This window comes from Xiphophorus maculatus, chromosome 4, assembly GCF_002775205.1.
Source record: "Xiphophorus maculatus strain JP 163 A chromosome 4, X_maculatus-5.0-male, whole genome shotgun sequence".
Taxonomy (NCBI): domain Eukaryota; kingdom Metazoa; phylum Chordata; class Actinopteri; order Cyprinodontiformes; family Poeciliidae; genus Xiphophorus; species Xiphophorus maculatus.
In genome coordinates, this window is record NC_036446.1 from 16,153,521 (window position 1) to 16,166,656 (window position 13,136).

Here is a 13,136-nt window from a genome sequence, read left to right on the forward strand (position 1 = left end):
ATATAAATAAAATAAAATAAAAAAAAAGGAGCGCAAACAGCAGAGCAGACAGCTGGAAAACAAACTAATCAGTCCCTCCGGTGAGCCCTGCTCTGCCCCGCACGTTGTGGGATTTGTCCGCTTGTGCATGGAGAGTAGTAGCGGCTGGGGACGCGCATGCGCCTTGGTGAAGCCAGCATCAAAAACAAGCTGAACTGTCAGCCGAAGTGCATCTGAATGATTACTTACTCCTCTGACATTAAGTTGAAATTATAGAAATGTTCGTGCACATTTATTATGCTGTTGATTCTGTTCGCTCCTACAACAGGTCCAGATCACCCAGTTTTATGGCTTTGACTGCTTTCATGGACAGTTTATGATCGGAACAAAATGTACCACAATAGCTAAAACTAAATAAAATCTAAATACACATCCTTATTATTACTCATTAAAAACATTTCAATTATTCATGTTCACAGATTTTGTTTGTGGTGGTTAAAACATTCCTCTTAGAAACGAGACTTTCCTTCGACAAACAGCCTCAGTTTCCACTGATTCTCAGTATGATTTAATAATATTTCGGTTCTCTTCACTTCTCAGTCCTGCAGAAACACTTACAAACACAAAAAAACATGATGCCAAATGAAAAATATATGTATTTTTCATAAGGCTTGTTTAAAAAAAACAAACTTGAGAATGACCTTATACAAAAACACATTAGTATGCCTTAACTTACACATAATAATGGTTGGAGTGATGATAAAATTGTTTTTAAAGCTGCACTTCAAACCGGAAATAAATCAAAAGACTGATTAACATTGTGAAATACTGTATATTACTTTGACTATTTTTGCTCAGTAGCAGATTAGAACACACCAAAGACACTAAATACATTATTGTACCTGCAGATATTTGTCAATCTTGTAGTTAAATGAAAGCTGTGTCCTTGAGAAGTCTCTTATTTTGGGGTTTCTGGTCATTGTTAAAACCTTCTGTATTGAATCATGTGCTATGCCCCCTGGTGGAGGGTTTAAGTACTGTGTTTGGTCAGTGTCAGTTGTAATAAATAATTTTAAAAACTGCATAATTAAATGAATTCTACTAGACGAATTGTGTTTTTATCAAAGTCTGACGTTTGTCTATCAGAAGTTGTTCAAATTACCAATACGACAAAGGCACAATATCAACATTTAGTCAAACAACATTTGGAAAACGTAGAATTTTATTGTTAACATTTACTTTATCATAATTGAAAAAAAAAACATTTTAGGTGATGATGTAGATTTTCAATAGTTCAGATATATTATTCTCAAGATTTTATGAAGTATTGTACTTTTGTACTTCAAATTACCTTAATGACCGATAGAAACACCTGTTTCAAGATTAACGCAATATGACCTTAATAACTCAATAATTTCAGCAGTTTTATTTTTATTTGATCAAAGTATAATAAACATTCACTCAAACAAGCATGTCCGTCTCCGCTTGTGGTGATTCATATCGCCAAATGTCCTTCAGAAGCCTCCGTACTTTTGGATCCGTCGCTAGGCAACCAAAGCTGTGTCTCTGCAGGTGTTAAAAGTTGTAATTAAAACATTAACGCCGTCGTTTAGCGGGTATGTGATGCTTAGATTGTTATATTAATGCCGGGAGAAACATATTTTGGCTTGAAGAAAAGTTTTATAAATAGTATTTCAAAGTGGACCGACTCAATCGTTGTGATTTAAACCCACTACCATGCCGAGTTTTTACTGCTATGTTCTTAATAATTCTTGTCAGGGGAGATGTTTTTGTTAGTTTCTGATTTTTAATCGTCGTCGATAACTGCAGTTCTAATAAAAATGTGGATAATCGATCAGCTTGAGATCAAATTTGGCCAAATTAATTTTGACAGACTCCGATTGGTGAAGAAATACATTCACTACAGGCATTAAAACTTTCAACTCACCCTTGCTAAAGCTGAGTGGCAGCTTTTCATTCATAATAATCTTGTAATTCTTCATTTTTTGTTGGACCTAAAACTATTATTTCTATCAGTATCTTCTGCTTTTGTATGTCATTGAAAAGAAAAGAACGAGGCCACAAAAATAATCAGTACTAGAGAGCCTGAAATGTCAGTTTTGTACCTGTCAGTGTTTTTAATGTGTTGACTGTATCCCGTCTTACCAAATTAAATATACCAACAATTTAAATTAATTTAGCACTTGTTTTTAAAGCTGCACTTCAAACCAGAAACAAATCAGAAGACTGATTTACTTACAAATTAATAATACTTTTTTCCTGCTATTACTTACTATAAATTGTGAACTGTATTCATAAGTGATGTGCTTTGCTTTCTGCTGTGTCAATCAGGCTGCTGAGTGTTGTGCTGGAAGCTAAAACAGCAGAACTATTAAAACAAGCAGAGTGAATTATGGTTATGAATATATTTGCTTTTACTCATGTGGCAAATTTATTGGAACTTATAGACCTAAGTTAGCCTGTTGATGGAGAAAAATGTAAAATCAATCAGGATTTCTTTCAAAGGTCAAACAGATTCTTATGGGTTTTAGACGGTGGAGAGTGAAGTTCAGTCAAAGCCAACATGCTGCTCTTGAATATGGAAGATAAACAGTTCCAGTTAAGAACCGTCAGAAAAGGCCGTCCATGTAGACGGATACACATCTTCACTGCTCATTCAAAGATAAATGTGTTTTGTGTCCAACTTCTCAGCTGCAGGATTTCAAAGTCCAAAGCAAGAGCCATGCAGGAATCTGGAAAGAAGGTATCAGTCCAGATATTTTCCTGGATAAAATTGTGAGTATTGTGGAGATGCCTTTTGTTGAGGCTAGAAACTTGATTTATTTTTGTAATCTTTAGAATTGGGCCAATAGAAGGGGGTCAGTAACAGCAAAATACATGGATTCTGACCATGAAGAAAAGGAGGAGAAAATCAGTGGTTGTGTTCAGAAAAAGACTGCAGGTAATTTACTAAATGCTGAATGCTTGAGTCAACTAAAAAAAATCTCATAAACCCTTGATTTATTTGTTGATATTAATCAATAACTGTTGTGATTCATCTAATATATATATATATATATATATATATATATATATATATATATATATATATATATATATATATATATATATATATATATACCACAGTATGTTTTTAAATCCATAATAAACTTAATGATTTATTGAAAGTTTAGTAACTATATTGGCATATTTTACTCATTCAATTTTACTTTACAGCTCTTTCTGACCATGACTCCAGGGTTTTAAGAACCAAGCTACACATTGTGCAAGAAGAACTTGATCTGCTTTCCACTGAATATCATTATCAGGTAGAGTTATAAATCTAAACAAACTCCCATGCAGTTCAAACTTATTCTGCTTTTGTGGAACTTTACTTTATTAGAACTATCAGCATGTTTTCATTCTTCATTTTAAAAGCCCTATAATTCCCCAAATATACCGACAATGGTCTCTTAGCCTGTTTATGCAGCAGCATTTTAATTTTAAATGTATCTACATATCAAGATAATAAATATAAAAATGTAAATACACGGATTTTTCTAAAATTGTAACATTTTTCTTTCAGAATGATGAATTTGGTAAGCTTTTTGCAACAAATAAGAGGCTGGGCGACGATCGAGCCAGACTGCAGAAGACCATTAGTGTCCAGAAAATACAAATTGAGGAGCAGAAAGCTTCGATTAAAGATCTTGCCCACAAATGTCATGATCTCCGTCTGCAAGTGTATGACTTAAGCAAGGTTTGTGTCAGTGGCAACTGAAGCATGAGCTTGGAGCATTTTTTAAGTTTAATGTCTAAATTCTGACAATAATGTTGAATGGTTCCCTATTTGCCATAATAAATAACAGTAACCTTCATTCTTTCTCTAAGCTGGTTAGAGGTTATGATGAGGAAGTGGAGAAGATGAACTGCCAGCTGACGGCAGCCAATCTGGTGAAGAAGAAGAAGGTCTGTTGAATTTATTTCAATACTTTATATTAAATACAACAGACTAAAGGTATGTTTATCCTAAATATAGGAAAAAGATCAACTTGGAATTAATAGAAATAAATAAAATTATTTAGAAAGTTGATTAGTTGTCATCAAGGAATTAAAGTACATGGAAGAGAGTATTTTAAAAGTAGAGAGAGTAAAGGTTTCCAGACTCTAGTGAAGATTGTTTATCCAAATGGGGAGTTCAGTTTAATAATAATTCTACACTGTGTGCACAATTATTAGGCAAGTGAGTATTTAGATCCTATTTTTTGTCATATTTTTACTCCAAGCTGAAAAATGTGCAATCTGTTCAGACTATTTAAGCTTAGCAGGTGATGAGTATCTGTGTAATGAGGGAGGCTTCAGGAGGTCAACACCTTGTATCAAGGTGTGCATAATTATTAGGCAGGTTCTTTTCTTTAAGCACAATATGCCAAAAAAAGAGATTTAGCTCACTCTGAAAAGTTAACAATTACCAAAAATCTGTCAGATGGATGCAGCACTCTTGAAATTGCTGAGATATTGGGGTATGATCATAGATCCATCAAACGCTTTGCTGCAAATAATCAACAGAAACGTGTTGTGAAAAAAGAAACCCGTACTGAACAAGACGCATAAGCTGAAGCGTCTAGATTGGGCCAAGAAGTATCTGTAGACAGATTTTTCTAAGGTTTTATTGATGACATAAGAGTGACTGTGGCGGACCAGATGATGGATGGATCTATGGGTGGATCAGTAACGGGCAAAGAGCTCCACTTTGAGTCAAGCACCTGCAAGGAGGAGATGGGGGTTCTGGTATGAGCTGGTTGAACCTTTTGGGCTCAAAATCAACTCCCAAACATACTGCCAGTTATTAGACGAGACTTTATTCAAGCAGAGGTACAGGAATAAGTATGAGTCTTTCAAAAAGACACAAAGCTCCATTACATGCTCACCAGATGAAAAACTTCCTCACCTGAACTGAATCCAATTGAGAACTGTGGACAGTTGTTATAGCTCAGATTATAACAAGTAATAATTAACTGCAATAACTATGCAGATGATACACAGCTCTACGTTACAATGTCAGCAGGTGACTCTGAACCCATCTGAGTGATGTTTAAATACAAATCAGAATTCTTTATCTTAGGATTTAAAGAGGAATGATCAGGAACCAGCAGAACAGCTTCACCTATAATGACTAGAAACTAGTGATCAGGGGGGAGTGATTGAATTTACTCTGTATTTCTGCATATGCAATGTTTTTTTGTTTTTTTTTCTAAAGCCACAAGACCACATTTATTGTGACTTAGATCAACGCAAATAAACTGAACTCAACTGAATTTAATCATTTTGATTTCTTGTGTAAATCTAGATCCTGAGTAGGGAAGAAAATCTAAATATAGAAAATCTGCTGGCTGAGAACAAAAACCTCAAGAAGCAAAAGTATGACCTTATTTTGGGTTTCAAGAAGCAAACCAAGCTGATCGACATTCTGAAAAGACAGATAGTAAGTATTTTTTATTTTACTGCCGTAATCAGTTTTAAATGTTTAAAATTTCAAATTTCAAAACATTACACAACTTTTTGTGTGCAGATGCACCTTGAGGCAGCAAAGCTGCTGTCCTTCACGGAGGAGGAGTTCATCAAGGCCATGCTGGAGACACAATAAACATGATCCTCACTGTCCTTCTTACTTCTTATAGTCATTTCTTCATGTTATGGGGCTACCCTGTAAATCTAATCCTGTGTTAAACAACCTCAGTTTGAAATTGCATTGATTAATATTTTGTTCACTTAATCACTCAGAAGGGTTTTTGAAACATATTTTGAAAAATATATTGTTAAAGCATAGGCTAATACATAAAAATATATCAATAAAAATGTTTTTTTTTAATTAATAAAAAATATTTATTACAGCTGCTCATTCATCACAGCGACACATAACAGAAACATAACAGAAAATAGAGAAAAGCTGGCAGTTCAACTTTTTTCTCTTCATGTCTCCTCCAAACTAAAAATGTATATTTTAGTGTCTGCTGCATGTTTAGCTACACTTAAGGAAAGTATGTTTTTCTGTTGGCGATTATGCAAATACATACATGCATATCAGTTTGAATGATGTGTACAAAAAAAAAAAGGAAATAATTTTTTGTCTAACTAAACCAAACATGGGAGAAGTAGCATTAAGATTTTATGCTCCACTGCAGCTGAAATACTGAGTTCCTTTAAACCAAAGGAGCTCAGCCCACGTGTAAGCTCTAAACTTGTGGGCTAAAATCCCACATGTTTAGAGCTTACTTTGATTAGTACCACACTTTTGATGACATTTGAGAAATGTACTGTTTATTGTTTGTTTCATACTTTGAACTGGCTTGTAGCTGAAATGTGCTATATAAATAATCAGGGGCCTCATGCATAAAAGAGTGCACAGTTTTCACATTAAAACTTGGCGTACAGAAAAATTTTGAAAAGAGCAGCGCACAAAAAAAAAAAAAAAAAAAAAAAAAATCGGATGTATAAAGCCGTGAGCACGCACGTGGCCGCGCACCTTTCCTTTATAAATCCTAATTTGTGGGAAATAGAGAACAGCTGCTGGTCCGCCCTGTCGCCTCTATAAATACATATGTAAATTAGTATAAATACCCGGAAGTCTGCCACCACGTGAAGCAGTAACCATGGCAACGTCCTTGTTTGTAGCAGTATAAGTATTTATAATAGTAATAATTATATATATTATTTAAATGGTTCTTTCAGGGAACATAACCTCACAAAAATAAAAATAATACATTTTAAAGAAAGAAAAAAATCCAAATAATAATAAAAAAAGAAAATAAAGAGATAGTGCAAATGCCCGTTTGAACAGCAGAGCGTTCAGCCGGGATTTAAAGACAGACAGGGAGTCATTTGAGTGGATAAAATGGACGTTTATTATAAGTAGTGGAATCCTGTGCATAAGTTGTACATTTAAAGATGCTTTCTGTCCAGAAAGGCGCATTCACAAAGCTGGCGGCTCCCCTGAAGGATGACTGCAGCTGGACCGGTACCGGTACCTCACGGATCCTTCTGTTTTGCTCAGAGCTCCGGGATAATCAGTCTGGATTAATCTAAACACTTATAAACCATCACCAACATTTCCCAGCAGATCAATATGGTCAATCGCTCCCTCCCTGGAGATCCTTCCACTGATCTCCATCAGAGCCAAAGCGCTCCACAGTTAGCGGCTCACCTTTATGCAAATACGTGTGATTGTCTACACACCTTTTAGTGAGAATAAAATTACCACATAGATGCATTTCATTCGCCTCGGCGCACAGAACTCTGCGTTACATCTTTATGGGACAAAAACTGAGCAAATGTATTTTTTTACACTCTAGTGAGGTTTTCGCATCCTTTTATTTTTGATTTCTTTATTTTGTGTCTGTGTTAGGTTATTGTCTGAGGATAAATGCGGTTCAGTTTCATTGTTTAGTTTAAACAATAAAATATTAAAATCATAAAAAAAAAAAAACCCTAAAACATCGGGTTCGATGCTTCTTGGTCTAAATAACACCGAATGTAGGCAGATGTTAGTGTATTTATGTGAGTTTTGACGCTTTGTAGTTTGATATTGTCCACAGAAAAAGTCTGCGTGGTTCCCGCACATTTTCACGCCAGCGTAAAAGTGTGCGTATATTTACGCAAACTTTGACGCAAAGTTAATTTTTATACATGCCGACTTGCGCGTAAAATATGGCGCCGCACATATTTTGTGCGCACGCAGGCTTTATGCACGAGGACTCTGGTCTTAATTTGAGCGACTTCTTTTGTTCTCTGGTTTTCACTGTGAAATGTTCACACCAGATTAGGCTGAAAAGTTCTGAGAAGAAATTCTCACACAATAAACAAAACGACAATAAATAATTTACAGACCATTAATGTGACATTTATCCTATGTAATGGGGGATACAGTACAAAAATGAAAAAAGGGCAATAACTCGGCTGAAACAGCTTTTAGATGCAATTTCAGCATCCATTCTTCCTTGTTAGGAGCCTATCAGCATGTGTGTACCATGTAAAAGCTTTTTTTTTTTTTTTAAATCTACAGATGTCCAAAGTCCTCTTCATGTGTTTCAACAGATTTTTTTTTTTTTGTCTCTTGGTTAAATTCAAAACATCAGTGTAATTTTAAAACATTAGGGTTAAATATCTCCTACTGTGAGTGAAAACAGTGTTTCCCCACTATGAGACCAGATTGGCCCTCCAAGTAATATCTCAGATGATTGATATGCAATGACACCGGGTCATTCCTATACAGTCGTCGGTGTCATGCAGCACACATTTTTGCAATGCACCAAATGGGGGAAGAAGAAAAACAACGACAAATGTGAAGGATGTGGAGAAAAGGAATACATATTACATATTGTTATTATCTTACCTCTTAGGTCCACATGAGGTACCACAACACCCCTCCCCAGTCAATGTTTCATGTTTTAACTGTTATATTTAATTAAATTCAATTCAAAAATCTTTTATTTATCCCAAAGGGAAATTAAATGTTGTTGTAATTAATTTAACTACTGTCCTCGAACAAATATGACCTCAGTAAATCACCTTATTTAGCATTTATTTGATCAAAAATAGCCGGCATGTGTCTTTGTTGAAGAAGAATTAGCAGTAATCTCGCGCTTGAAATTCCCTCCGAATGTCTTTCAGGAGCTTCCGTACTTTCGGCTGTTGAGCAGTTGTTGCTAGGCAACCCGGATTTAGCCACAACAATGGCGGACAAAAGTTGTAAGAAAAAGGCAAACGCCGTCATTTCGCAGGTATGTTATGAATAGGTTTAGCTTTGGGTGTTAGAAAAGTTCAAAAAGAACATTTTCTCAGCTTATAGAACATTTTTTATTTTATTTTAAATCTCCTTAAAGACAATTTTACCCCCTTTCTGTGATAGTGCTTGAAGTGGAGAATGTCAAATTGTTTACAAAAGGCTGAGTTTAGACAAAATAAAAATTCAATCACAGTGCTTCTAAAGCTCGGGTTAAATACTAAATCGCTCTGTAACTCAGTGCTGTTGTCTGTTTTTGTGTTACAGACCAAGAAGCGTCCATCATCCAGTACTGCTGAGAGCTCCAAGAAGGTGGAAGCTAAACCAAAGGAAAGATGTAACTCGAGTCCAACAAAAAAACATATTGATGACATTTTTGCCAAGGAGGAGCAGTACAAGTAAGATAGTTAAACGTCTTAATGGCCTAATCACCTTTTTCCCCTAAGTAGTTAATTATTCCTCCATATAAGTGGTAAAATACACTCACCATAGACATTCTTTAGTCATTCAGGTCTTCATTTAAAATGTACATATTTAGTGAAATTTTGTTGCAAGGCTCCAATAATAATAAAACAAATAAATAATCAAAGGTTTCACAGCTTGTGTTCAAACTACATTATGCATCCTCTTGTTTCCACCAGGCTGTTAAATGCTGAGCTTGAAGCCAAAACATCAGAGCTGGTGAGACAAGCAGAGCAACTCATGGTACGTCGTGAATATGGATTTGAAATCTAATCTAGTGAATTTCAACACCTAAAAGAGGCAGAAATATATGGAAAAAATGTAATGCATTTTTTTCTTGTAGAAATCAAAGTAAATATTTTCTGTTTGTGGGATTTTAGAGAGAGCAAAGTGAAGTTCTGTCACATCCTCTCTCCGATGAACTCGCCTTGGAAACGGAGGATGGAGATGGTTTCATGTAAGAGCTGTGACAAGAGGGCAGAGCTTGCTGAACAATGTGCATAGGGAGATCCACTGTGCAGGCACACACATTCAGATCTTTGTTGTTCATGAAAATAATATAACTAACAATGTGTGTATGTGTGTGTCCGACTCCTCTGCAACAGAAACTCAAAATCTCAACCAAAAGCTGTGCAGGATCCTGGAATGAAGGTATTAGATCAGAAAGGAAACTTTGGTTCTTGGTCAGATGTTTGTTTTTTTAATCTGGAGCAGCTTTTCCTTCTGGCTGAACAATGTAATAAAAACAATCTAATAATATTTTTGCTCAGTATGATTTGTGTACTCCTTAAAAGGTGAGCAAAAAAACGGTCACATCAGCAACACAGAGTAAGCATGCTGGGAAACAAGGAAAGAAGCCACAATGTAAAACAGCGTGAGTTTGATTTTTATTTGCATTATCAGTTACATCCTTGTTTATTATGATGGCTTAAAAAGGACATATTGTTTATTCTAGCACATCAAAGGACTCTCATGATGCTGAAGCCCTGTTGGATGAAACTGATCTGTTCTTAGCAAAGACTATTCTGGGCCTGGAGGAGATGGAGTCTGTTCAGAACAACGTAGTAGACAATGCTGAAGATCACGGAGGATCAGGTAATGACCAAAGTGGAATGAAGTCACATTTATTTGTTGATACAAATGATTTGAACAAATTAGAAAACATTTCAATATTCAGCTTGGAAGGACCCAAACTTTTGTGCTCTTATTCTGAAAGCGCTAGATGTAGAGACACACATTACTATTAGTTTGCGCTGCTAGTCGTAGTTGACCTGGTCTTCTAGCATTAACACAGCCCAGTAGTTTTTCAAACTTGCAACTGGAATATGATTAAATTGAGGTAAGATCAATCCTGTTTCCAGATCAAAGTTTGAACTTCATAGGTGAAGGAAACTCGGCTTGTTTCTGTTTCCAGGTCTTTATGCTGGGAGTTCTGGAAATTTCTGCCGCAGCACTTTTTTTTTTCTTTTCTTTCTGATGAAACAGTAACTCATGTACTTGAGCAGATCATGTTTTTGGCTGTTGGTGTTAAGCAGCTCCCCATTACTTTTAATCTGCTCAAATTTACCCTTCGAAAAAATATTATTAAAATAGCCAAAGTTCCTCAATCTGAGAACTGTGGCTCTACACCTTTGTGTAAGTTTTTCATTCCTGTAAGAAGCACTTGGATTCATACTGTTTAAAATAAAAAAAGTTCTGTTATAAAATTATTGATCAGTGTGTCTAGTATTTGATATTTATTGATTGTTGTAGAATGAGTAGCTATTTACTGTGATCACTTTATTTTCCTTTGCAGCCGTTTCTGATGTTCAAACACGAGTGTTGAAGGCAAAGCTTCGAATTATGCAAGAAGAGATCGACATGCTTTCTTGTGATTATCATAAGAAGGTAAATAAATAAAACACATTCCAGTAATTCATTTTGCTACAATGTAATCTTATCTACCACCATAAATCAAAAGAAAAGGCTAAAATACAACTCCTGGACTATTTACACCTTCAGTCTCAAAAAAATAAGCAGACTACTGGTATTTAGAAAATGTTCCTCACCTTTCAGGAAGACGAAAATTCAAAGCTGGCTGCAAAAATTAAAGAGCTTGAGGAGGACAGAGTCCGGCTGCAGAGGACCATCAACATCCAGCAAACACAGACTGAGAAGCAGAAAGCCTTAGCTGAAGAGTCGGCCAGAAAATGTGACGATCTCCAGCTGCAAGTGTCTGCGTTATGCAAGGTTTGTGTCTATGGAACTGCTTAGGCAAATCTGTCAGAAATGACAACCTGCTTCATTGCTCATGCAATCTGACCAGAACTTGTAACAGTGATTGTCTGCTGTGCTTTGAATAGGAAGTAGAAATTCTAACTAGATCCAAAAAGCAAGCGGCGCTTATCCACAGCACCGCGGAGGTTCGCCTAAACAGAGCTGTGGAGGAGGTGGAGAGGTTGAAGTCGCAGCTCGCTAAGACAAAACAAATAAACAAGGTAAGAACCCGACTGTTTTTCATAGTGGATTAATACTAAATACCAGAAATCTATGTGTTATCATTATTTGCATCATGTGAGTAATTTTACTCATCATGCCACATGTCTGTAACAAAAACTAGTGGTTATCTAGCAACACAAGAGTATTTTTATTTACATGAGAAAAATCTTAAGAGACCTTAGAATCATTTTAGTTGTGGTGTTACAAGTTTGTGAATTTGGTCAGAGTTCATATTTAGAAATGTAATTTCTAGTTTAAGGTTTATGTGTGTGAATAAAAACTTTAGTAGCCCAGACTTGCTAATAGCTTTTAACAAAATAATTTAAAATACGACACCAAATGACCAAATGTTTATTAGCTACGACTTTAGTAGCTAATAATTCAAGTTATGTTTTATTTTATGTGAGGTAAAATGTTGTTCTTAAATTATTTTGTATATTCCGAATTTCATGTGATCTGATACCTAAAGTCTTGCATGAAAAGTTGGTCTATGCTCAACTGTAACTTCTTAATTATTGTGTGTGTGTTAAACAAGGACAAAATCAGTGAAGAACAACAAAGTAAAGAAAATCTTTTGGCTGAAAATCAGATTCTTAAGAAGCAGAAAACTGAACTTATTGCTGGTTTCAAGAAACAACTGAAGTTGATCGACATTCTCAAAAGACAAAAGGTGAGGATCTTTACTTTACACCCGCGCTGTGTTCATGTTTTCTCTTTGAAAACGTGATATGACTTTGTGTTTGCAGATGCACTTTGAAGCTGCAAAGCTGCTGTCCTTCGCAGAAGAGGAATTCGTGAAAGCTCTGGACTGGGGGAAGTCATGAACATGGAGATATACACAATTTATTTAATTATTTTTATGTTTCTTTTTTTCTTTTAAGAAAAACACTTCAACAGGCTCCTTTTAGAGATGTTTCTATGTTTTGTATCGTGAACTGTTTAGATTTGATTAGTTCACTGTAAATTGTTTCCTCTTAAGATGTCTTTTATGAATTTAATAAATGTTAACAGTCTAAATAAAAACGAAATAAACTTTAAAAAAAATAGTTAAACTGAAAGTGTTGTTACTAAACCTACAAAATTCACCGCCACAATACCGCCATCTAGTGGTCAATAGGAGGAGAAACATTGTTTTCTGAAGTCTTCGCCGGTATTCAAGGTGTTTCATTGCCAGAGGAAGCCGTCTGCTTAAATGTTGACCTGTTTTAGAAACACATGTGAAGCTGCATAAATAATATATATTCAGCCATACACAGCACTCCGTCTGCTACAACAAGCCATCAAAACTCCTGACAATCAACCAGAGCCTCATTTTTAACGCCCTAAACACTGGACTCAACTATGGATGTTTTTTGTTGAGTCTTCAGTGGATCAAAATGCTTAATGGTGGCCTCAAATGGTAGGTAATACATTCAATTTTAGAAGCTGATGTGAC

General features: G+C 35.5%; 2 protein-coding genes across 4 annotated transcripts in view; both read left to right on the forward strand.

Annotated features, from left to right (window-relative positions):
- LOC111608336 (testis-expressed protein 9-like) overlaps positions 1 to 6,403 on the forward strand; it is a 32,563-nt gene extending 26,160 nt beyond the window's left edge. The window contains exons 1-8 of one of the 3 annotated variants that reach the window (XM_023331759.1): positions 59 to 80; positions 2,692 to 2,743; positions 2,839 to 2,941; positions 3,217 to 3,308; positions 3,566 to 3,739; positions 3,871 to 3,948; positions 5,330 to 5,464; positions 5,552 to 6,403. In XM_023331759.1, coding sequence (XP_023187527.1) covers positions 2,723 to 2,743; positions 2,839 to 2,941; positions 3,217 to 3,308; positions 3,566 to 3,739; positions 3,871 to 3,948; positions 5,330 to 5,464; positions 5,552 to 5,626 — 678 coding nt within the window. In that variant the 5' untranslated portion in view covers positions 59 to 80; positions 2,692 to 2,722 and the 3' untranslated portion in view covers positions 5,627 to 6,403. Of the gene's footprint in view, positions 1 to 58; positions 81 to 1,252; positions 1,596 to 2,691; positions 2,744 to 2,838; positions 2,942 to 3,216; positions 3,309 to 3,565; positions 3,740 to 3,870; positions 3,949 to 5,329; positions 5,465 to 5,551 lie in introns of those variants that run through there. The other 2 variants (XM_023331758.1, XM_023331757.1) reach the window with 2 other exon arrangements.
- A 1,031-nt stretch (positions 6,404 to 7,434) lies between these two features.
- Positions 7,435 to 12,719, forward strand: tex9 (testis expressed 9). Its single transcript, XM_005814901.3, has 12 exons — positions 7,435 to 8,759; positions 9,029 to 9,159; positions 9,403 to 9,466; positions 9,604 to 9,680; positions 9,829 to 9,874; positions 10,018 to 10,097; positions 10,179 to 10,318; positions 11,019 to 11,110; positions 11,279 to 11,452; positions 11,566 to 11,700; positions 12,237 to 12,371; positions 12,448 to 12,719. The coding sequence occupies exons 1-12, from the start codon at positions 8,712 to 8,714 to the stop codon at positions 12,523 to 12,525; spliced, it is 1,200 nt and encodes a 399-aa protein (XP_005814958.1). The 5' UTR covers positions 7,435 to 8,711; the 3' UTR covers positions 12,526 to 12,719.
- Positions 12,720 to 13,136: the final 417 nt, after the last annotated feature.